This window comes from Lepidochelys kempii, chromosome 7, assembly GCF_965140285.1.
Source record: "Lepidochelys kempii isolate rLepKem1 chromosome 7, rLepKem1.hap1, whole genome shotgun sequence".
Classification (NCBI taxonomy): Eukaryota; Metazoa; Chordata; order Testudines; family Cheloniidae; genus Lepidochelys; species Lepidochelys kempii.
The window spans coordinates 28,718,131-28,743,438 of NC_136386.1; the positions used below are offsets into that span (position 1 = coordinate 28,718,131).

General features: G+C 41.7%; 2 protein-coding genes across 4 annotated transcripts in view; one reads left to right on the forward strand and one right to left on the reverse strand.

Annotated features, from left to right (window-relative positions):
- TKT (transketolase) overlaps positions 1-6,167 on the forward strand; it is a 44,560-nt gene extending 38,393 nt beyond the window's left edge. The window contains exon 14 of the mRNA XM_073351563.2: positions 5,918-6,167. Within this exon, the coding sequence (XP_073207664.1) occupies positions 5,918-5,940 (23 nt within the window). The 3' untranslated portion in view covers positions 5,941-6,167. The remainder of the gene's footprint in view (positions 1-5,917) is intronic.
- On the reverse strand, positions 284-22,248 carry TMEM40 (transmembrane protein 40). Of its 3 annotated transcripts, XM_073351566.2 has the most exons (13): positions 21,741-22,247; positions 17,337-17,393; positions 14,637-14,776; positions 13,794-13,947; positions 11,911-12,018; positions 10,061-10,162; positions 8,918-8,953; positions 7,140-7,172; positions 5,072-5,134; positions 4,685-4,756; positions 4,521-4,595; positions 3,660-3,722; positions 284-3,215 (listed from the first exon to the last, which is right to left on the reverse strand). In XM_073351566.2, exons 2-13 carry the CDS (start codon positions 17,383-17,385, stop codon positions 3,196-3,198), a joined length of 915 nt encoding a protein of 304 aa, XP_073207667.2. In that variant the 5' UTR covers positions 17,386-17,393; positions 21,741-22,247; the 3' UTR covers positions 284-3,195. The 3 variants fall into 3 exon arrangements, with proteins under 3 accessions (XP_073207667.2, XP_073207666.2, XP_073207665.2); XM_073351565.2 differs by lacking the exon at positions 284-3,215 and having other exon boundaries at positions 3,553-3,722; positions 5,072-5,131; positions 21,741-22,248; XM_073351564.2 differs by lacking the exon at positions 284-3,215 and having other exon boundaries at positions 3,553-3,722; positions 21,741-22,248.
- Between the last annotated feature and the right edge of the window lie 3,060 nt (positions 22,249-25,308).

A 25,308-nucleotide genomic window follows, 5' to 3' on the forward strand; every position in this document is an offset into this window, starting at 1 on the left:
CCTCCCCAGCATACTCCAGTTTGAAACACCTTCTTTAAGTTCTTCTCCTGGGTCTTTATATTTCTATATATATCACCATTGTGATGCTTCCCAGCGGTATCCAGGGTTGTGAGGCACCCTGCTACCACCACTTCAGCATGGGGGGGTCTTGTCTGTGCCTGTTGTGGATCAGCTCCCTTAATCCACCAGTCTCTGGCACCACAAGCTTTACCCTCACAGGTCTCACACTCTCGATACAGTGATAGGCACACAGTGACCGCCGATCACGCCCAGCATTCCTCTGGAGTGCTCAGCCCCAATCCACTGGACGCTCACAGAACTCTGATTTCACTATTCCCAAAGGAATAGTACACACCTGTTTGCAAGGTCCAACTCGGGATCACTTAACACACAGCACTTAGATACACAGATAGTGAAAACAAGAATAAGTTTATTATCAAAGAACAGATTCCAGTGGTAGAAAGTATGAGTACATAACCATTTGTTTCCAATATAAAACAAAATCATAACATGCTTTCTAGAGCCTAAACTTAACTCTCAAGATATACCCCTAGCTGCTACAATTTAGCTTACCCCAAGTCCTTTTCTTAACATTTTCAACCAGTTTGGCTAAGATTCTCCTCCCCCCCATAACTCCTCACATTTTCCATACATACATCTTACAGTGATTGTTATGACCAATGTGACACAGGTTTTCACTAGAGACCTTACATGACATGACTTACTTTGACAGGCTAGAATGTAGATGTAGATACCAGACCCAGAGGATCCCTGTAACCCTTCTATGGTCCAGTGCTCTCTGTCAGTTGGCATCAAGAGGTCCTTGGGTCACACCCATTAAAAAACTTTAGGATGAGATTCTATGCTTCAGCTTTGACGAGGTGCAGCACAGATTTTGTAGCCTGGAGAGATGGTGCGCTAAGGTGCTTTAAGTTACTTTTCCGACCTCCTGATTCTGAGCTTTTCAAGGAACAGGAGAGGCCCGCAGCATAATTAGACACCTCTAAGTTATGGCCACCTCCTGGGGATATACTATGGGCCACAGCACTTCCCAGAATCTCTGCAGTGATGCTGTGGCCCTGCCCCTAACACACCCTCCTACCCCTGGCATGTCCCCTATGACAGGGTTTGTAAGAGTGTCCTTGTAAGTCAGCCTGCTGCCTGTCCTCTTGAGTGTCTAGTGTCTGCCTGTGCGAAGGACATTCTCTCCCAGACAGAACTAGGGCTTTTAGGGCTCCTTTTCATCACCCCATCCATTTTACCCAGCATAAAGGGGTTAGAGCAGAGGTGAGGATCTCACTCCTGGTTCTTTGGAAAACATGTTAGTGATGAGCTAGATTATCCATATGCAGTATTCAAGGACCCACATACAGGAGCTGTGATAACTTGTCCATGGGCAGTATCTCCTCTTATGAATTCCAGTTTACCTCACCTCTCTGCCCTGAGTTTGATTAAGCACAATATAGTAGGTTAGTACTCTGGCAGAACATTAATTTCAGTATATTCAACAAAGAGGGAGGATATACTGTTCCCCTTCTCTTCAACCCTGCCGAAGACAGCTTAAGCAAGCTGAGTCACACCCTTCTAGAACAAGACATATTCTACAGCAGAAGAAAAGGAAGATGTTTCTTAGCCTTTGTTATGAGCGCAGGATGAAAACGTTCATAATGTTCTATTACAAAATATGCAAACACAGTCTGCTTGAGCAGTTCTAACTTTGTCTGAACTTGACTTTTGTTTTCAAAGTGAAGTTACATTATGTATGACAAAGGATTGTTCAACAAAGGCATAGAAACAATGCATATAATCAGTTAGCTGTGACCATGAGCATTTCAATAATGCTACTATTAATACTCTTAATACATTAATTCTTCATGTAAACATCTATTTCAGTGATCCACTGTTTTCATGCAGACCACCTCACAATTAATGTTATTCCTGAATAAACAAATTGAGCTAAATTAAGCAAAAAAGGTCAGAGTGGTTAAAAATAAATGCTTACAATTTATTTTCTCTAGTCTGCTGAGCAAGACTGAAAATATAGTTCCTTTGCCCTTAAAATAGGCTGTGTTGGGTTAATATCTTAAGATGTCTTTTTTCAGTTTCTTTCTCTTATCCCTCCCCATGCATTTTTATGCCTTCATATACTGTAATGTATAACATTTAGTTTTTTTAATCACTTTTTTTGCTGTCTTCAGCACTTTCCACTGTTTATAGTTCTACAAATTTGCAAAAAAAAACCCAACCCTATAAAATGACAGGTTTTCCAAATCTGCAGTTCATTATTTAGTTTTATTCTTTTTTGAACCACTTGTTTTTTTCCTCAGACTGCTGTCACAGGAAGAGAAATTAAATTTGCTGTCACTAATAACATTTTTGCCTTTTGCTATACACTGTGTGTAACATCTCACCTGGCTTTCATTGCAAGTCATTATGTTCTAAGCACAGTTTATCGAGGTCTGCTACAATAAATTAGCTAATCCAAAGTAATTGTTCTATTGGTGTTCAAGCAAGCAGCTGAGGTTTGCCTGGCTCATGGTTTCACAAGGTGTGAAGAAAGCAGAGCTTCTGAGTGCCAAGGTTGCCTCTTTGAGGAAAGGTGCTAACAAAGTGCTTTGAAAAACAGCCTTGACTAGTCCACATGCTCAGATAGCACTCTTATAATGCAGGGCTCCAGCCAAAAGGGAATAGCTCCAATCAGCACTGGTGCTAGCGGGGAGGTTTAGGTGGGTGCAACATGAAAAGTAAACCTGACCCGGAACGTGGGGGAGGGAAAGAACCCCACAAGGGTTTCCGAAGACTTTTTAAACCATCAAGGGCCTGATCCAGAGCTCAATGAAGTCTATGCAAGTCATTTCTTGACTTCAATGGGCTTTGGATCAGACTTCGCAAGTAGGACCGACACAATTATATGGGTGGGGAAAATAACATGATGTATTACCTGCATAGCTTAGAATGAATTTATAACAAACACAGCCTATTTTACTGGCTGCACTGAGCCACAAAACATGTCAAAGGAAAGGACAGGCCTACTGTACCGCAGTTTTTATTCCACAGTGGAGAGAATAACAAATTTTATGGTTAATGCTTCAATATTTTATAATAGCCATTAGATTTTATGACTGCACCATACAACAGCTTTATTCACTTTAGTACAATCAATCCAGAAAATTGTTGAATTCTCAGATCTTCTGTTCAGTCAACTTTTCTAATACCTACGTGATGATTCAAAAAAAACAGGACTGTCAGGAGAATTCTGTTCAAATGAACTCCACTGGGTTGATTATTAAACTCCCTCCCTCCATGCCAAATGTCTGGATTTTCATACAATTTTCATACATTTCATACATTAGCTGATAGTTGTATGAAGACCAAAAAGTAGGGATTTTTCCCAGTTCAGTCACATTTCTCATTCAAACATTGCCAAGAAGTAACGAAAGTTCTCCACAGTATATTAAGAATGTGAAAATGCTCTGCCACTCTCAATTGAGAGAAATGAATTTCTAAATAAAATAGGCTCAAGGAATGAATGATAGCCTACAGTACAATCTTTTTTTAAAAACAGAGCTAGTTCTCTGGCCCCAGTAGAAATGGGGTGCTCTGAGATAGCTCAGAAATATATCTACAGAGAATAAGACTGAGCAACAATGTGGTGTTACCTGGTATTTTGAATCTCTGAATCAGAGGAATGAATCTGTCAAGGACACTGTGAATTCGATGCACTATTTAAAAACAAAATACAGGAGTTGTTCAGGACCAGCGAGATTTCAACATAGAAGAAGTGAAATAGCAAAAGGTAAGAGGTGATTATATGTTTGTTGGGGACAAATATCAAAGTGTTTCAGTTTGACTGTTTAAACTAGGTCCTTCTGCAGTTCTATTGCTAACAAAATACTGACTATGAACAAAGTTGCTTGCCAACAAAACAGTTCCACAAATTGTCAAGTGCCTTAATATTAAATAAGGAAAGGAGCTTTCTACTACTCTGTGATGTAACGGGAAACCTTAAGTTTGTGAACTGCATTTTCCCCCAATGAAATCACTTGAAGATTTTTTTTTTTTTAATTCCAAGTAGCAATATTTGAGTGTTTTCTGATTGGAGAGCCATTCCTGCAAGGTGTGCTGAGCATCTTCAACTGCCTTTCCTCTCAATACGAGTTGAGGTTGTCCAGCACCTCACAGAATCAAACTCCGAGTACTCCCACCTTGCCAGATGTTGTGAGGATAGTATTATTTAACCACTGCTGGAGAATGTGTCTCTGTATCTTCAGAGAACTTGTGATTGGTAAGCAGGGGAAAATGAGTCAGCGTCTTGTTTCAAATGTCAGAGGCCAGTGTGTCGCCAGGTGCGGCATGTAATTCTGAATGTGGGGGAGGATTATGTGATGTGATATTTTACATAATCTCAGTCTTTAGCATTTTTCTACATCTGTGTGTTTTACATGATCACTTAAACTCTGCATTTTCCAGGTACTGATATAAAGCTACTTGTTTTCTCAGGTACTGTGAAATACACTTACCAAGACCAAAATATATTCCGGTGGTCTCTAGGGAAGCAAAGGTGATTAAACCAAAACCAAGAGAAATGATCCAGTCTAAAGAGAATAAAAGAAATACAAGTATTTGGTTTTGTTCTGTCTTCCAAAATACAATAATTCATCCTTACGCTAAAGTCCTGTCTTACCTTTGTAGTGGTAATAGCTAATTAGTGCGGTTCCAATGCCAAAGCAAAGAATGACAAAATGAAAGAATACATCTGAAATAAGAGAGAAAGGAAATTATATCACTAAAATCATGGCCCTTGATCATACATGTTCAGCTACAGCAGTTATAATAAATCATTTCTACTTCCACCTCAGCTGCCTTATGTAGTTCTACTAGACTGAAGTGTGAAGCATGTGCATAACTTGAAGCATGAGTAGTCCCATTAATTTCAAAATGATTAATCACATGCTTAAAGTTACACACCTGCTTAAGTCCCTTGCTGAACTGAAGCCAAAGCCCTCAGGTCAGGTTCTTTGGCCCAAGATTCTCTAGGCTTGGGATCAGCTAAATAAAAGAAGATTCTTACCATTTTTCCGTATTCTTATCCACTGTCTTTGACATCTCTGAAGGTAAGTAACGTTTTCACCTGCTAGAGGAAAGTGACACCACCGTTAGTGCAACAGTAATTCTAAAATAGATAACTTTTGATGGGTTGTTTTACTTTCAGCATCTGAAATGAATTTTGCTTTGAAAATCATTGTAATATTGATCCCAGGAAAGACTAACGATGGCCTTTCAAAAAAGATCAAATTAGTGATTGTAGGAAGATGTAACAAAACCCCAAAACAGAACTTTTAACTGATAGTGATGATTTAGAAGGAGCTGTACTATTACACCACATGAATTAGCAAAACATAATTCTCTTAAAAGCAGACATTTCTCTGGCCCTCAACTCTCCAGCCTACCGAGCTTGAAGCAGTAGCAGTATCTCAGGACCCTACTGAGACCCAGATAACCTGAGTTTTGTCTAACAAGGCATTTCAGATTGAGCCCTAAGGTCTTAAATCTGTTTTCTAGGGCTGCAGCTACTACCACGGAATAAATGAAAATTACTCATCATTATGACTATGGGGATTGAATCTGCTGTAATCGGCTGATTAAGTGTATGACAGATATGGCAACTTCCTGCAATAACCTGGACAAACCCTATTGAATGAAGTTAAATCCTATTGACTTAACTTCAAGAGTTCCTGGTATGAAAACTGCAAATGTTCATGCATTAGTGTGGGATTATAAGTAACGTCTCAAGGGAGGAAAGTGTTTTGTGCTTCAAGGGACTATTTGGAACGATGTGAACTTTTAAAGTTAAGTGGGCTTCCCAGGAAATCGCTACAGGGAAGTGCATGAAAATGTAACCCCTCTGGTTTTGCAGGTATTCCTTCTGAAGCTTCCTGAGGGGCCCTTTTTGACTGCTGATCACCTTTTACATGAGGACACAATCAGAGGCTCAACTGAATAAAGGAGTGACACTCAGATTCGTGGGGGGGGAAGCTTGTTCTGAGCCAAAGCAGTTATGAACTTGAAACCAGAGGCAAACCCCTGGGCAGGATTTGAAGGATTGTTCACCTGCCTGAACGCTTTGAGTTGGGGTGATCTCTAGAAAGCTTTATTAGCAGATGTGTAGATTTTTATTGTTTTAATGTTTTCCTCTGCAATTCTTTCACCTTAAGAATAAACATGCTTGCTCAGAAAAAAAAACATGCTGTTTGCAGCCTCTGAGGAAGGCAGGCACAGTTGGCCTGCTGAGGCAGTCTGACGAACTAGAGAATTCACAATGGAGACAGGGAACTGTGCAGCCTGGAAATACCCTGGTCAGGGGGAAGAGAGACATGACTCTCACCCATGAGAGGTGACCGCTGGGGAGCTAGAAGCCTAAAGGAGGATGTCCATGCTGGATCATGGAGGGGGAATATAGGTGCAGTTGCCCTGACCTGTGACAAAGGGTTTCTATAATAGCCCCAAAATTAAGAGCTCTATCTGGGGTGGGGGGGAGAGGAATCTGTTTGGATAAAATAAAAACTGACCCAAATCTCTTGAGACTTAAAAGAAGTTTTTGAACATGTTAACTAGAAATTTGACCAGGACTGAAGGCAGAATTACCAAAATCTACTGTGAGATACCGTTCTTGTGCTAGGGATGGACTGAAAGAAATCAGAAAGGGATGGAAATTTTACCATATTTCTAGCCAAATTTTGAAACCAAACAGTTTTGATGAGAAGACTTTTCTTATTCACTGTTCATTTGACAAGGCCTAAAGCAACCCCCTCGTAACACACCTTCATGGCTAAATCATCACAAGCTATACCTCTGCTATTTCTGCCTATGTTCAGCTGAAGTCACCATACAAATGATTGCATGGGGTGAATTTCATTTTACCCATAGTTATACAAATTATTAATAATAGAACAGTTGTGTAAAATACAGCAATTTTGGTTCATGTGGGTTTTGTATGAACCCTGAATTTCACCATGGATTTGGAGATCAAATAGTTCTCCAATACCCAAAGTTAATTACTGAAATACAATATGCATGAAAGAAAAGGCACACACACTCTAGGGAAAACAGAACTTCTCTGTTTGCTTTTTTATATTTACCAGCAGCAGCTGCATTTTCTCGTCTTGCAATCTCTGAAAAGCAACAAAATATTAGGACTTAGTCCCTTGTAGTTTAAAACAAAAATCAATTCATGCCATTCCCTTCATTACAACACACATGCATATTTACAATTAAAAACAATGTGCCTTTTGTCAACAGCTGATCACACAAGAGATTATTCCCCACTGTTGTCAACTCTACCAAGGACAAATCACAATCCATCTAGAGACTCAAAACAGGAAAAAGACATCAAAAAGGGCACCAGATTGGGCTGTCCAGACTAGAGGAGGGAGTAAGCGAGAGACGGGGGTCCTCCAGCACCCTAGGAATTCAACATGAGGAGCAGGTAGCAAAAACATTTTGGCTGCTCACAATTGCTATGACTACTACTTTCTTTGAGGTAGCTGGGTCACAGATGATTCAGGGATTTATAATTCATACCCAATCCCCACAATTGCCATTGGAAGTGAGCGCAGCCCAGCATGGAGCACAGGTGTTATGTGTATGTATCAATCTAACTTACACATGAAATTGGCAGCAGTGTTCAGTTCTAGTCAGATATGTCTCGCTAGCCCCACGCACAGTAGACTGCACTGAAGTAGTCTAGCCTGGAAGTAGCAAAGGTGTGGGTAACTGTGGTGAAGTCCACATCCGTGAAAAAAGGCGGCATCTCCAGGCCCACCAAAGGTACCGTAGAAAAGGCACGGTAGGACTCCGCCCTCACCTGGGAATTCAGGGAGCGTGTTCAGATGTGCTCATTTCCTCCTTACTATCCAGACCTCCCAGGCATCTTACCCAATCCTGTTAACAATAGATCACTCTTTAGGGAGTCCCTCCTAGAACCACTCCCTTCTCTACTTACCTCCAAGGCGGCAGTAATGCCTATCCCCCCCAACCCCTGCCAATTATTGCAGTAGAGGGGAGTGGTTGAGCAGGCATTCTCCCAAAATGGGTACTTCTCCTCCAGCATTTCTGCTCTCAGAACCTGATTGCTGACTAATGTGACATCTGCCCAGGGAGCAGGAGGGATGAAGTGGAGAACACAAGAGGGCTATCAGCTCAGCCGCTGCAGCATCCCCAGTGTGGCAGCAGGGTGCACACGGGTCTTTAGTAAGGACGCATCTCTTGCTGCCACCTTGCAGTACATGGAGAATGGAATTTAGGGAGAGGCTCCAAGCTCCCTCTGCCTAGCAATGCCTCTACCTGGATTTTCATTTGGCTTTCATCCACGATCCTATTTCAGCCAAGGTTTTGGAATGCATGAATACTGCAGGATCTCGGTAAGGTTAGAAGGAAACCTGAGCTGAGCATCATCACCTTACTGAAAACAACTCCAAACAGCTCAGTCTCATAGCCACATTGAACAAGGGGTCGAATAACAGCATGGCACATGTGAGCTTCCTGAGGAAGAATGAACAACTGCTCATCATAATCACTAGGCCCCTCCTTAAAAGGAATGACCAAAACTGTTGTATATGGATCCTATCCATTCCTAGCTGTTCTAACCAATGAGTCGCTGTCCCCTCGTCAGCTGTGCAAAAGGCAGCTGAAAGATGTAATAAAAATCAGCATCAACACCTGTCAAATACCAGGAAGAGAGCAAACAAAGCTATGAATATAGTCTCCATGCTATATCCAGAGCTAAAGCCAGACTAATGGCACTCCAGGAAAAGAGGTGCATTGACACAGCACATTTATAAGCATGCAGTTATTCTTTTACACAAGTCTGTTTCCATCCATGTGAAGTTGCTGAGGGTGGTAACCGGTGAGAATTTACCTGATTTGTTATAGGGGACAACCTCTCCTGGTGCACCTAAAATAATGCACAAATATACAGTAGATTAATATTTAGCCAATTAGCAAGCCTTGAGGGCCCAATTCTGCCTTCAGTCACATGCATGCAATCCCACTGAAATCAGTACACTTGCACAAGTGTGTCTAAAGGCAGAATTGAGCCCCTAGTCTTTAAAATGGGTATTGGTTGTGGGTTATGCAGTTTAGCTTCTAAAGGAAAGTAATTTATACACAACATTACTCAGCAACTGAAAGTAAATAATTTTTACTGTATCCTAGTCCCTGCACTAGATGATGGAGTACTATTTTACTTTGAGACTCCTATGTGACAAACTATAGCTCATGATGTCAATCTAAACATGTTGCTATTGAATCAGACTCAAGAGACATTTAGAATGGTTAGTTAAATGTCAAAAGCTTTAACTTTTTACATGTTATGGGCCACTACTATGGGCTGATGGATGTTACTATCTGTTTGTGGCTATCACACACATTTTCTGTATCTGGACTGCACTTGCTTTGTGGTTTCTTTCACAGGGAAGGAAAAGTCCTGAGAACAAAAAACAATGCATTGACTTTAGTTATATTCCTCAAATCAATTGAGGGGCTGACTGTGGACACTGTAAATGACACATTTGCATTTGAACTCTTTAGATGAATTTCAATAGCTGTCTCTGCCCAACCATTACCCTAGGTATGAACTGAAATCAACAAAAAGTTGAGAGCCAGATGGGAGCTCTCCCATGTTTCTGGAGGGGAAAGGCTTTAAAGTTGGTACTGCATTCCAGGCCCAGCTCTAATATTAATGATTTACTATGCAAACATCTCAAAAAGTTAAGAGATAAAATACTAATAACTATAGCACATATGCTTATCATAATTATCGTCCCTTTCTACAGCTAAGCGCTGGCTGATGTTTGTGCTTATGCATGTGGCCCAAGAAGTGCAGCTACAGGGAGGCCAGAAAGTTGCAGTAACAGAGTCCATGTTTTTTCACACAGCTGTAAAAAGAGCCACCTAGTTATTTTTCTTTTTCACCTCTAAAATACAAATTACTTGGTCCTGGGTGCTAGAAAGTTAATGATAATAGGGGGCCCCTATGGGAAAGAAAGGCTTATTTGCATACCACTTCCATCTTGATTTTCATGGTCTTGGTCTTCCTGACTTTGTTTGTGAGAAATTGGTTTAACTGTTGCCACAGAGACGTTTTTCTTGCCAGCGCTGGTTGCTAATAATGAAAGAAATGATAGTGAAGTACTACAGCTATTAGAAGCTAATTCTGTATGTTCTTTAAACTACTTTATGAGCTGCCTTAGCACAGGTTTCAGCACACATGAGGAACACCTTGGAGAGTGCAGACATATGAGCATTCACTTGGCAAGAAATCCGGGAAAAGTCAATGTTATTATGCACTGAAATGTATCTTTATGAAAGGGACGTGCGTTGATACAGCATTAAAGCACTCTCCTTACAATATCTTTTTAAGCTGCTAAAACCTCTAACCTACTTGTGATGGGGTGCTCACCCCACATCAGAGTGGAAGGGGTTAATGGTGGCCTCATGGACCTGCCACATCCGGTCCCAGAAAGGAGCAGAGGAAGTGCGTCCCCCTGGCAGCCTAGGGAGGCTTGGCAGGAAGCAGCCACTCAGAGGGAGGCTGCACGGAGCTGCCAATCAGAGCCTAGCAGGTTAGTACAAAAGGAGCTGCAGGGCAGAGCAGGGCAGTGGCTGTGGGAGCCTAAGGGGTGAGAACTGTGCTCCTAGCAGGCTGCAGCAAGGGTAGCGCCTTAGACAGAGTAGTTGCTGGCAGGGACTGGGGGATCAAGAGGCAGCTTCTGGCTAGCTCCTGGGACTTGCTGGCTGAATGCCCTGAGAAGAGGGTGAAGAAGGTGTGGGGTCATAGGGAATTGAAGCAGCATTGAAGGAAGTTAAGGAGATGCAGCAATAGGCTGCTATCTACAGAGTCCCTGGGTTGGGACCCAGAGCAGTGGGAAGGGCTGGATACCCCCATCCACTGCTGTGGAAGTGGCTTGACTATTGAACAGTGGTACCCATCCCCGGAATGGGGAAACAGAGTGGGTGATACAGACAGAGGACTGAGTCATGAAGAGGATGCTGCAGTACTTGGACTGAGGTGGGTCTCCAGATGGAGAGGGTGCACTGGCTGGCAGAGCTAATCACCATGAAGGCCAGTTGGAGGTGCTGCTGTGGTGAGTGGACCCCATCACACTCCTCAAGTGAGAAATCTTTAGAAAGAATTGAATAATGGATTCAGGTTTGTTTTCTCTGTAGAAGGGGTTAGAGGAATACTCTCTTTGGCACTGATCTGTGCATGGACAGGAATTTTGCTGGTATTTGTGTTTGTGTCATTCCAAAATGGAAAAAGATACAAATATTTAAATGGCTACCTGGACGCCAGACTTTGGCACGTGACATCTGTATGGTGTGTACTGGCTCTGTCCTACTGTGGCCTGTTTGCTTTCTATCACTCTTCTTAACCCCAGTGCTGTGTCTTCTACTTGCATCTCCCCCCTACCACCATTCCCATCTGCAGTGCTCTCTGTCCTTCATTACTGCCTCCCTCAGCAGCTTGCCTCTATTACTTTCCACAACCATAGCACCAGCTTCTTACCTCCTCTGTTCTCCTGCTTGCCTGCCTTTCATCCTCCCATCCCTAGTCCCAGAGACTTCGCTCTGCTCCTTGTGTCCATAGTGACTATCAGTACCCAAATACCATCTCTCCACTAGAGACCAATAGCTACTCTTTGGCACCTGGTGAATCTAAAGATGTTGCTCTTTTGACATCTCCATTTTGCATAGTTTCTGATTTCAGAGGGTTTTTTTTTTTTTTTAATCCCTATGTAACTGGCACATGATTCTCTTGTATAAATATCTGAGCCTTTAGTCAGACTACCAATAATTTAAATTTTTTTACAATTAAATTGCAAGCAAAAGCAAGACAAACTCTCTCTGTACCTCGTGGTTGTGTCTCTGCAGGCTCCCGAGACGACCTTTCAACCTCACTTTCTTCTTGTGAAAATGTGACACTTTTTTCCAATTCCTGAAGTAGTTTCAATTTTTCATCTGTTAAAATGCAGACATAAAATATAGTCTGTTTGAAACTAATATTTAAGGTTTTCCTACTTTACGGCTGTGCATTATTAACAAGGGAGCTCCTCCAGGAAAATCAAATCTTAACTTTGTTTTGCTTGCTAGTGCACATACAGCACCGCAACTAACACAAGCGAAAGCATGACATAAACAAGTGTTCAAATGCTTAATGCCACAATTTTAAAAAATGTTTAAAATGCTGTTGTGGTGGGAGCCCAAGACATCTTGGCATGGGCTTTACCATGTCCATGCTGCCAACTCCCATGAAAATACACATTGCCCAGAAGCAGACAAAAGTAGAACAAGAGGGGTGGTTTTGCTGGAGGACTTGATTGTTCACCAACTTCTGGGCTGCTATTTTCCCATTATAATCTTGATCTCTCACTGCCTCTCTCGAATTGTGCTGCACCACCAACATCCTCTTGTAGGCATAAGACAGAGCTCTAAACGTTGTGCTTACTAAACTCTTCTGGGCTCTGAGAATTGGGTTGCAGACATTTGAAAAATGTTTCCAGAGAAAATTTTCCAAAGAAGCGGGTGGTCTTGGGATCTCCAGACACTCCCAGCAGTGGGGGAATTCTTGGCAGTCACTGGTATATTTTAGGTAATTCTTTATGGGTTTAAATGTAATGCTGCACAGAGATCTGAACAAGGCCTATGTATCTTATTATTTATTTGTATTACAGTAATGCCAAGAAGTCCCAGTCATGGACCAGGACCCCATTGTGCTAGGCACTGTACAAACACAGACCAAAAGGACAGTCCCTGCCCTCTGAGTCCCATCCTGTTCTGAAGTAGGCTTTGGGGGAGGGTGGGACATAGGCCCTCTGCACAAGGATGAATTTCACCCTTTATGAATGTATCTTAATAATCAGGATATAATTATTCTGGAACAGCTATTTTGGTAAAATTTCCAAGTGTAAATACACCCTGAGATGAACAGTTCCATGTTCCTAACAGAGGGTGGTGAAATAGGTTCAGCAAAAGGCAAAGCCACTGGCAACTTGTGTTCTTTCATAACTCACTACAGACTTGAATGTAGGCTCACATCTCCCGCAAACTTGCCATATTTTATAAGCTTTTGGCTCAAAAATAGGCAGGCAAAGCAAAACCAGGCTTTCAGATTCAAAGATCAAAACTCCAAATTCTGTACACTTTCTATTCAAAATTAGCCATGTTATCAAATTTCCCAGGGAAATCAGATGAGGCACACAGAATCACCTGACACACAATGGCAAATTTTGCTAAAATATTTCCACAAGATCAGCACAGCTGTCTGCCCAGTATGGCAGCTCTGTGCACTGCTCATTTGATCAATAGGTCAGCTGCAGTCTACGTGAGAATTAAAATTTTGCTATGATTAGTCTCATCAGAAGAGGGGAAAATTGAAGGTCTGATGTAAACTGGCACAGCTCCTTTGACTTTACCACTGAGTGAGGATCTCAACCCTAAATGATCAACGACTTTTTCCAGAGAAACCCTGCAAACTAGAATAAGTACAGTCGCCATCTGTCTAAATGGCTTCTAGCTATCTGGCTGCCATCATCACCTGGGCAATACATCTTTCTAAGCACTTTCTCTGTTCACTTTACTGTAATTCACTTCTGTTCCCTTCCCAGCACACTTCAGTGTTTTGAAATAAAACTAACGCCCTAGTCTGGCTACAGCCATTTTTAACAAAACAGCTATTACTCCTTGTCTACATCCCAGATTTGGTCTGGACGGATGTGCAGCCAATTAATATTCACCATTTTTCTTGGAGCTGGGCAGCTCTCTGTAGGCAGATAGATCTTTCACCTTTAGCAGCAGGTAAAGCACAACCATTGCATTAACTCCTTTTTTTCCTATGGTCTTCAAGGAGGCTGCACGCTCATCAGATGAATTTATGTCTCTGTTAAGGAGCTGAAAGAAAGGTAAGTACACATCCAACAGGCCTACTAATAAAACCAAGCACTTATTATTAAAGTGCTTTATAAGCATCACACAACCCATCTGGGAAAGGCACAACAATACCCCTACTTTACAGAAGGGAAAATGTGTTCTGCCCAAGACCAAAGTTGGGATGAGAATCTTGGCTTCCAGTCTTTTACTCACACCCCTAGCCCATGCTACTTTCACTGAACTACCCCACAAGCCATCACTATGGCATGGTGCAATAGCATTAAACTTTTCATCCTACTCTGTGGCTGAGTCCCAGGACTGGAGAAATAGCGTACAAGGTTCTTGAATGGACATGTGATCATTTGAATAGCTTGCAACGCCATTTTATAACTTCAGCATTAGTGTCCTTTCTTCAAAGAAAGCAGGTGAATAGATACAGAGGAATACACTAGGGAGCTAACATTTTTTTGAAGTTAATTTCTTCACATCTGCAGGAAAATTTTGTCCATGATTCTCTTTAACACTAAGGCCCTTTTATGCAGCTCTGGCAAGCATAAAGGAACTTTAGCATAAACGAGGATTAGGCTCTACATTTTATTCTCCCAAAGGGTTTCCATAGGTCAGTGGACAAGCAAAACCATGCAGCCAATAAGGAAATACTTAATATTTTACAAAGAGCAAAAGAAAATGAGGATTCCTTAGTAACTTACATTGTGTGTTTCTTCAGCGGTCAGGCTGGCTGGGTTAACAGTGGCTAAACATTTTATTAACAATTTCCAGAAGGACTGGTTCATTTTCTCAGACATTTCCAAATAATCAGCATCAGCAGCAAAAGCTTTCTGAAAAATGTCTGGGAAAAAGATATTTATACAATTAAAGAAGGTGCATTACAGCATGGTCTTGTGATGAGGAGTTACTGTCATGCTCTTACATAGCTCTGGTAATGGGCCTGGGTCCTGTAGCATGTTTGGCTTCTAGGAAAAGGAGTAACATTTGACCAATTTGTATGAAAAACAACAATGGCATAGAGAAATGTATGGTCTGCCACTACTCAACTAATCTCCCTGGACACTCAATAACAGACTTAAAAGTGGCGATTCTTCAACAAAAAAACTTCCAAAACAGACTCCAATGAGAAACTGCAGAACTGGAATTAATTTGCAAACTGGACACCATCAAATTAGGCCTGAATAAAGACTGGGAGTGGATGGGTCACTACAAAAACAAATTTTCCCCCTACTGATACTCACACCTTCTTGTCAACTGTTTGAAATGGGCCACCTTGATTACACTGAACTCATTAGCACTACAAAAGTGATTTTTTTTTCTTCCCTTCTTGTCAACTGTTGAGAATAGCCCATTTCCCCTTAACTGAATTGGCTCATTAGCACTGACCCCCCACTTGGTAAGGCAACTCCCATCTTTTCCTATGCTGTGTATTTATACCTCTCTGCTGTATTTTCCACTCCATGCATCTGATGAAGTGGGTTTTAGCCCACGAAAGGTTATGCCCAAATAAATTTGTTGGTCTCTAAGGTAACACAAGGACTCCTCGTTGTTTTTACTCAACAAGAGAATCTCATAAGTTGACAACACAGTCCTGGTACCTTTGCAATGCTACTGTTTCAGTGGAGGAAGAAGGGGAAATATTTTTAATGCTAGAGGTTGTGGCCAAAACAGAGTGGGTACCAAAAGGTACTGGTGTGAATCTGCTCATCAGGGAGTATTCATAGAATCATAGACTTTAAGGTCAGAAGGGACCACCATGATCGTCTAGTCTGACCTCCTGCACAACGCAGGCCACAGAATCTCACCCACCTACTCCTGTAACAAACCTCTCACCTATGTCTGAGCTATTGAAGTCCTCAAATTGTGGTTTAAAGACTTCGAGGTGCAGAGAATCCTCCAGCAAGTGACTCATGCCCCCCACTGCAGAGGAAGGCGAAAAACCCCTATGGCCTCTGCCAATCTGCCCTGGAGGAAAATTCCTTCCCGACCCCAAATATGGTGATCAGCTAAACCCCGAGCATGTGGGCTGCATCAGCCGACTTACAGTATGTCTACACTGCAATTAGACACCCTCAGGTGGCCTGTGCTAGCTGCTTTGGGCTCGCAAGGGTCAGGTTGCAAGGCTGCTTAATTGTGATGTACACATTCTGGCACTGGCTGCAGCATGAGCTATGGCATCCTCTCACCTCCCAGGATCCTAGAACCCGATCTCCAGCTTGAGCCTGGACGCCGACGCTGCAGTTAAACAGCCCCGCAGCCTGAGCCCCATGAGCCTGATTCAGCTGGCACGTGCCAGCCACAGGCTTTTAATTGCAGTGTAGACATACCCTTAGAGTAAGAGCGGTTGAGCTCAGAATCGCAAGGGAGCAAAATCTGATTAAAGCTAGGCCCTGACTGTTGAGCTGCATTTGTGACATACACTGGACCCTCGCTAGAACGTGAGTCTTTATAGCACAAATTCACATATCACGCAGTCGCGGCCACGGATCCCAAATTGGATTACTTAAATTGGAATTCGTTTTAACGCGGTCCCCGCATTAATGCGGTACGGCACATGGATCCCAAATCCTGCATTCTAGCGAGGGTCCAGTGTATATAGTAGGTGTGATTCTGATTTCTGGATACTGAACCCTCAAATGTAAAAATGTTCCAGCCTATCTCTAAGGGGGAATGGTGGCTAGAGGATCCCAGATGGACGTTCTTCCAGGATTCTCTCACGGAAATCTAATGTTATTCTTTCATTGTTTGTTCTCTTCCTTAATGTCTTTGTAGGTTGGCAAACATAATGGGTGAGTTCCTGGGCTATGCCTCTTGGTGGCGCAAGACACACAGCACAGCACCGCAGGATGGAGGGCAGAGGTGGCCGTAAGCCATCTTTGAGGTCTGGGGATTCTGGGCTGATTGGGGCCAAAAACACCCCCAGGGTAATGTAGGCAACTCAGGAGGCTGTCTGTGAGGAGCTCCGTGTCCCAGACCTAACCAGAGCACCCAGAGTCACAGCATGACTCCTACAGTGGGGCTTGCAGGTGGCTCTGGGCCTGTGCAATGGCATGTGTCTGACAGAGGAGTTCATCCTGCTGCAGTGTACAGAGGCCTGGATGTGCGGGAGAATCCCATCCCCTCAACTGTGTTAATGCCAAACAAAAGAGTTAAAAAAATTAGAAAAGAAACCAGAATAAATGCAAGTGACTCAGACTGATGTGGTGCCCCCCTGCTGTGTGACACATGCGCCTTAGGAGGGTTTCCATAAGTCTTTTACAAGCAGGGAGAAGATGGCTCAAGGCACATTTTCAGAAGGGCCAAGTTCTGAGCTTTCAGGGGCCAGCACAGCACAAACTGGGACATAGGTTGTGGTGTGACGGTGCTGCAGGCCTTGGCCTCCATGTTTCCCTTTACGTTACCTTCTTGTTTTCCGGTGAGAACTGGAAGTGAGAAGTTAAAGTTGTCCATTGCTGTGTCTGTAAAAACAGAATTTTAAAATGAGCATGAGCTTCTTTGTGCTTTCCCCAATGCGCTTCCACGCGGACACAGAGCGTCTCATTACAGCACTTAGAATTCTGAACTCACTCATACGTTGCATTCCTGCAGCCATCATTTAGGCAAAACTCCCTTTGAGTCACTGGGAATTCACGTGAGTGAGCACAGCAGGATTATGCCCGGAAGAACTAGTTATTGTTATCATGAGTAAAAATATAGGAACTCCTGACTCAATCATATAATTTTTTGTTGCTATTATAAAAATATTTAATTATTTGCTATAGATGTCAGTAACTGAATGATAATTCCTTACTAGTTAAACAGAGTGATCAATCTTCACTTGAGAGCCATCATTCCTTAAACTGGAAATAGGTAGATCAGGGAGGATATGGGAAACTCTGTTTAATGTATTCAGGAGGTTAATGCCGTGGAGGTGAACTGAAATGATTTAAGTCTTGAAATAAAACATATCTTTAATTTGCCAGATTTTTCCCCAGATTCAGAGTTCTATGTGTTTTCCTAGAGTAATGTGCAATGTGAAGGCCTCAGTTTGAATTTCTGCTTAGCTACTTATTCACTATAAGGGTTTCAGCATGTCACTTAACCAGAAATGCAGGCAGCATGGAGGAGGAAGCAGTCTGATTGGAATGGATAAGAGCTGGACCCAGGGGAGGGAGAGAAATGGACAGCAACAAGAAGTCTCGTGAGACTGGGAATGGAGAGGGGAAAGAAATTGGAACTGGCTGGGCAAGGGGTCTGCAACTGGAAGCTGGAGGGAGGGAAGGAAATGAGGCAAGGGTCTTGTGGGGAAAAAGAGTATGTGATCAAGTCATTTAAGAGTGTATCTACACAGGGGGGCAGCATTAAGGTTGCACAGGCAATCTTAGTTCTGGTATTTCCTAACTTCTAAGAACTTGACTTTACAACTTGATGTTACTTTAATATAGTTCTTTGTGTGCAGATTAGAAAAGAACTAAATACTTACACATGAAACCATTAATTCTTGAATTAAAATAATTTTCAACTACAGTGGGCCTGATTCCAACTCACAGTAGTGTAAATCAGGAGTGAATGGACTAAAACTAGTAAGAGGAGAGGCAGAACTGATATTTTGATGAAATAATGCTTTTAACATTCTGGGTGGAATATTTTTCACTTTAAATAATGGCATTTTTATGCTGATATATGTATAATTCAGAGTATTGAATTCTGTCAAATTGAATGAAATACTAAGGGAGAATGGAATAAAATTACTTCAAATAAGTTTTTCCCTTCTTGCGAGTCTGGGTTTTTGAGTGTTTAATAACACAGTTAATTCAGTGAATGTTTGTATTTTGTAAAAATATTACAGGCATGTTTCAGCCTGAAATGAAACTTGGGGTATGGGGAGGGGAGTTTAGCCAGTATGCTCTGTACTGCTTTGTCTAATAAGCTCTTACTTCTGGTTTTTCGCTGCAGCAGCTTCAAAGAGGCCCAAGTGAGCCACCATGCATCAGTGAATCTGACACAGTCTCACAACAGATGGAATGTTAAAGGCAGATGTTGACAGTGTCAACATCATGAGCCATCAGAATTGATTTATCTTAAAACTTTACTCATTTATATGCTTTAATGAGTTAATGCCTTCATTGTGTCTAATATATTGGGTACATTAGACAAAATGCACTTCTGGTGCCACTCCCTACTCCAGGTATATGACAACATTCCTTAGATTTATTAGAATACTGGAGCTTGAAAAGAACACTGTTCTGTGCCACTGCACTATATGTCCTTCTGCAAAGGACTGGAAAGAGGAATAAATATGCTGCAGGTTCCTCAGATGTGCCCCTGATAAGGCCTAACCAAACCTTGTGCTTTAACGCTGGGATTTTCAAAGAAGCAGAAAGGAGTCAGGGACTGAACTCCCATTTAATGTCAATGGGATTTGGGCAACAAAGTCCCCTTGGGTTCCTTTGAAAATAACAATCTAAACACATAAATAATAATCATGTGGTAGTGTTTATTATTAATTATTATTCCTTAAGAAAGTACATCCTCTGTAACTATAAATCTCTGAAAACTGTTTTAGTAGATTATATACAGTAATGACAAAATGATGATAATATATTGGCATTTCAAGTGTGACATTAGTTGAGGGGGAATGATGAGACTTGTCATAAGCCTGATCTAATTTACCATGGTGTAAATCAGAACTTAATGCCACTGAAGTCTTTTTAGAATTATACTAGAGTAAAACTTGTGTGAGATCAGAAGCAGGCCTCTGATGCCTTTTTGGTCTGTGTTAAGAAATGATGTAAACAGCTACAAGAGGAAGCCATTTGCAGCTCACAACAAGTTTCATTGAGCCTACAAAACCCAAGAACTATGCTTTCTGTTCCTAAGTGCCATCTACTGGCACCTTCTCTATTAACTGTCCATTTACACATTCAAAGATATAGAGCAGTGATTCTCAACCAGAAGTACACGTACAGGAACTCCTCACTTAACGTTGTAGTTATGTTCCTGAAAAATGCGACTTTAAACGAAACGATGTTAAGCGAATCTAATTTCCCCGTAAGACTTAATGTAAATGAGGGGGTTAGGTTCCAGGGAAATTTTTTTCACCAGACAAAAGACTATATTATATACTATAGTCTAGTGTGTGTGTGTGTGTGTATATATATATATATATATATATATATATATATATATATATACACACACACAGTATAAGTTTTAAACAAGCAATTTAATACTGGTACACAGTGATGATGATTGTGAAGCTTGGTTGAGGTGGAGGAGTCAGAGGGTAGGATATTTCCCAGGGAATGCCTTACTGCTAAATGATGAACTAGCAATTGGCTGAGTCCTCAAGGGTTAACTCTCACACTCTACAAGGCAGCAGGAAAGGAGGGAGGGCAGACAGAGATACACACCCTGTGTGTGTTTGAGAGATAGAGATGTGCATTTCCGCTTTAAGTATGAAGAGTGGGGTCAGAAGTACACTGCCTTGTTAATTAGATCAGCAAGCTGAGATCTTACCGCAGCTCCCTCCCTCCGTGTGTCCCCCCAGCTCTATGGAAGATGGGGTAAGTGGGCTGCAGGAGCAGGGGGGAGGAGGACACCCTGACATTAGCCCCTCTTCTTCCTCTCCCCCCACACACAGCAAGCAGGAGTCTTGGGGAGCAGCTCCAAGGCAGAGGGCAGGAGCAGCACATGGCAGTGGGGGGAGGGACCGTTGAACTGCCAGCAACTGATAGCTTGCTGAGCAGCTGCTGCACAGGGAATTTAGGGGAGCGGGGATCTGATAGGGGGGCTCCCAGTCCACCCTGGTTCCAACCACCCACCAGCTACTTGCAACGGGCTGCTTTTCCTGCAAGCAGTGGACAAAGCAGGCGGCTGCCAAACGCCGTTAGAAGGGAGTATTGCACAACTTTCAACAAGCATGTTCCCTAATTGATCAGCAATGAAACAATGTTAACCAGGAGGACTTGAAGTGAGGAGTTCCTGTACCTCTGAGGGTATGCAGAGGTCTTCCAGGGGGTACATCAGTTTATCTAAATATTTTCCTAGTTTTACAACAGGCTGCATAAAAAGCACTAGCAAAGTCAGTACAAACTAAAATTTCATACAGATGGGACTTGTTTATACTGCTCTATATATTATACACTGAAATCCAAGTACAATAACTATATTCCGATTGATTTATTTTATAATTATATGGTTAAAATGAGAAAGTCAGCCATTTTTCAGTAATAGTGAGCTCTGACACTTCTGTATTTTTGTCTTATTTTATAATCAAGTAGTTTTTAAATGAGTTTGAAAGTTGGCGATATGCAAGCCAAATCAGACACCTAAAAGGGGTACAGTAGTCTGGAAAGGTTGAGAACCACTGATGTAGAGCACTCCTTCAACAGTCTACATTTATGTATCTATTCCCTTGTGTAGTATTTGGCTGTACTGTTTTCAAAAAGCTAAAGACTGGGTTTTTTTTTTAACTTTGGTAGATTTAACACAGTCCCATAGAGCTCACATTTACAACTTGAGAAAAGTTAAGGCGGAGAACTAGTCTCACTTATTTAAAACGTTGTCTCTTCATTAATTTAAAAAAACACATCAGAGGGAGGCAGACAATAAGAACCAACTTTTTAGGTCAGGGGCTTTGGGGCCCAGTCTATTGAACATTGTCCTTTAAACCACAAAGATTCCTGCCCTGTCAATTCAGTTCCTAGAGGAAAATAAATAACCCCATAGTTTCTACATCACAGTTAGAGAAACAGCCCATTACAATGTAAGAAATGACCAAAACCCTATGATGTAGCCATGTTCTCTATGTGCTTGGCACTTACCTGCTCTTCTGCCAGCACTGCTGCTTCAAAGGTGAACCGTCCTGTCTGAAAGGCAGAGAGGGATGTGTGTGGTAGGAGCCTGGGCCTGGCAGAGTGATCACAACTAGATGTCTGAGTGTATTAATCACGTGCCCCAGATTGGATGGAGCACAGAGGTGCTGTGAAGTCACAGTCCCAAAGGCAATTACATGTGGTGCTGCTCCCTTAGATTGCCTGACTCAGAAGCAGGAATGGTTTCATTTCCTCCTCTAAGCTGTGAGCTCCTTACATGAAAATTTTACCCCAAACACTAAGCAGTGAGGCTGGAACTTTAACTTCCATGACGTCCGGGAGCCTCCTGATTCCAAGGGAAGGAGGTGGTAGGGCCTCAGGCCCCTGAATCAACCAGGCACAAATGCAGACCAACTTGCCTGATGAGTCTGGGTGGAGCAGCAGCAGCTTCAGTTTTCTGATTGCCTCATAAAGAGCAGAGAGGAAATTACATCTAAATTCATTCCACTTCTGTTTTGCAAGTTCAGTTATAAGGGGATTGGCTTATTTGTGGGAAAAGGGAGGGGAGGAGGAGGAAGCCACATGCTGCTGCAGCTTCCCGGCTGCTGCTGTTGGTTGAGCTAGCTAGATGAAAGCTAATTCAGATATGCCTATGTGTGCTGTAATCACCCCTCTGACTGCAGTGCAGACATACCCAGAGACTACTTTCCATTTGCAGAAGTCACCCATATGGGGATATTGAAAAGACAAGGCCATTGCCTGGCTGCATCATCCCATACTGCTGGCCAGATGTGCTGGGCAGAATGAGCTACACCATCCTAAAAAGCATGGTGCATCCTGTGCATTTGCTCTGTATGTCCAGATAGCTAAAAGATTTCTCACAATGAGGAGGTGAAACCACTCCAAGCTGCCACTGGTGCCAGACAGCTCCACACCCCCAACACCCTATGTGTGACAGCTTGTAAGTTACAGTCTGGCCCTAGATGCCTAAAAGAAGAAAAAACCCTTTCAAGATGGTGAATTGTTGAAGAAAGCATTTTTGACTGGTGCTGATTGCCTGTTTCAAGGATTTCCTCACAAGCATGAGATTTTGTCAGCAATACAAGACTTGCAGTTATCAGAGAACACAGTTACGAGGAGGATACATGCAATTTCAAGCCACATGCAAACTCAGCTAAAGGATGACTTGGAAATATGGGACTGGTTTTCACTGCAGTTCAATGAGTCGACAGATATATTGGATACAGCGCAGTTGGTGAGGATGGTATTTAGTGACTTCACCGTAAAAGAAGAGTTATTAAAAGTATTGCCTATGAAAGGGTGAACAAAGGGTGAGGACATCTATAATTAATTCAAATCATATGCAACATCAATTAGTATGCCACTACACAAGCTGTCTGTGATCACCACTGATGGGGCACCAGCAATGATGGGCAGCACTAATGGGTTCATTGCACTCTGCAAGAAGAATGAATTCTTTCCGAACTTTATGTCTTATCATTGCATTATCCACCAAGAAGCTCTTTCTTTTCAACACGTCATGAATGTCGTTATTAAAATAATTAACTCTATTCAAGAGAAACCTTTGCAACACCAACTTTTTAAGGCCTTTTGGAAGATGTTGATGATAAACAATCTGATCTTATCTTGCACACAGAAGTACAATGGCTGAGCAAAGGTAAAGTTCTTGCATGTTTTTTAAGCCTAATTGAAGAGATCAAAGAATTTCTGAAGTCCACAAATCAGAACTTCGAGCAACTAGAAGACTCCAGCTGGTTAATGGACTTGGCTTTTCTTACCGACATCACTGACAAATTGAACATTTTAAATCTTGAGCTCCAGGGAAAAGGCAAACATGTGGCTCAAATGATAGGTTCTGTAAAATCATTCAAAGCAAAACTGATCTTGTGGATGTCACATGTGAAGACAAAGTCTCTCGTACATTTCCCAAGTATCAAGAAAATGGTATGTGACAGTGATTTTAACCCATCACCATTTGTTATCCACATTCAAACACTTCTCGAACAATTTGAAAAGAGATGTCAACAGTTCACCATCATTGAGCCTGTAGTTGCCTTTCTTGTGAATCCTTTTACTTGCCAAATAGAGGTAACAGAAATGGCTACATCAATTGCGAGTCTCATTCAAGTAAGAACAGAAGACATGGAACTGGAGATTGTGAACCTTCAAAATGATATTGTTCTAAAATCCTGCGCAACACATGAAAACTTTTGGAATCTGGTTGACCTAAAAAAGTTTTCTGCCTTAAAAAATGAAGCATACAAAATAAAATCTTATTTCGGTTCCACTTATCTATGCGAAGTTCTGTTTTGAACAATGAACATCATAAAATCAAAATACAGATCTCGGCTTACAGATGCCCATCTTGACGATTGCTTACAAACAGGAATATCATCCTACTCTCTCAACTACGAAAAATTGGCTGACTTTATTAGAAAAACCACATGAATTAATACTTATTTTCCATTAAGTGCTGATGAGCACGTATGATTAACTTGTGTTTAACTTTTTTTCATATTTGTTTGTTTGGTTATTGAAATCCAGATACAAGTAACAATACAAAGAATATTTTTATTAACCATAACTGGCTATCTATGTTAAAGAATAATAAATATATTTGGACCAGCAGTTTAACAGTGTTTTATACATAGGACTGAAATATTACTAGCTTTACTTTCTGCTACAGCTAGTCTACATTTTTCCAAAAAACTGTCCAATCAAAAATAATTTTACTTTTTTTAAATAAATAAGATGAAAACTGTTTATGATATTTATTTTGTAAAATCTCCTTAATTTTTCTTACAGGTAGATAAAAAGAGCAAATTCACATGGTAAGGTGAAAGAGTAATTGCCAAATAACGTAATTAATACCTTTTACATGTAAAATTACCTTTTTTAACTTATGGATTCATATATTATATAATATTAAATATGATGTTTTTCGTATTATTTAATGTACAAATACAAAATAAGCCTTGAAAAATTGTTGGTGCCCACCACACTCTTCTGAAAACATGAATGTGCGATTGGCCACAAAAGGGTTGGGGGCCACTGCGCTAGATTGTATAATAGCAGACCTGTCCATCAGTCAAAGAGATATTCAGGGCCAGATTCTCTCGCCTGATCTTCCCTGCTGTGGATTTCCCCAGCATAGGAGAGTCCCCAACAGGAATACAGCCGACTTAGCCACCCTACCCATACAGCCCTGGTGCAAGTGTTGGGAAGGTTGTACTGAGGACACTGGTTATTCACAGGTAGCAGACAGTCCCTTGGGGCTATTGCTAGCTGTCCCCAGGCTGCTTAACCTGTCCTGGGGCCAGGTAGAGAATATGGGAATCACACCCACTCCCTGACAGCCCCCATATCTGCTGTGCCAAGAGGATCTCAGTCGCAGCAAAGAAATAGGGCATCAGACTCAGTTTAAACAAAAACGAAAACATTTTAATATAAATTCACTTTTACCCAAACAGCCTAGCAGCCATTTCAGCAACTATAAATGGGCTACATCAACTCTCTCTGCACTGTACCTCAAATTTCAAACTGTACTTTCACTCAT

Coding starts and splice junctions, on each gene's coding strand:
- TMEM40 (XM_073351564.2), bottom strand. CDS start 17,385: ATGGACAACTTTAACTTCTCACTTCCAGTTCTCACCGGAAAACAAGAA. Junction 13,948..14,636: donor CCGCTGAAGAAACACACAAT/GTAAGTTACTAA, acceptor CCTTTCTTTCAG/CTCCTTAACAGAGACATAAA. Junction 7,173..8,917: donor TGTCCCCTATAACAAATCAG/GTAAATTCTCAC, acceptor GTTGCTTTTCAG/AGATTGCAAGACGAGAAAAT.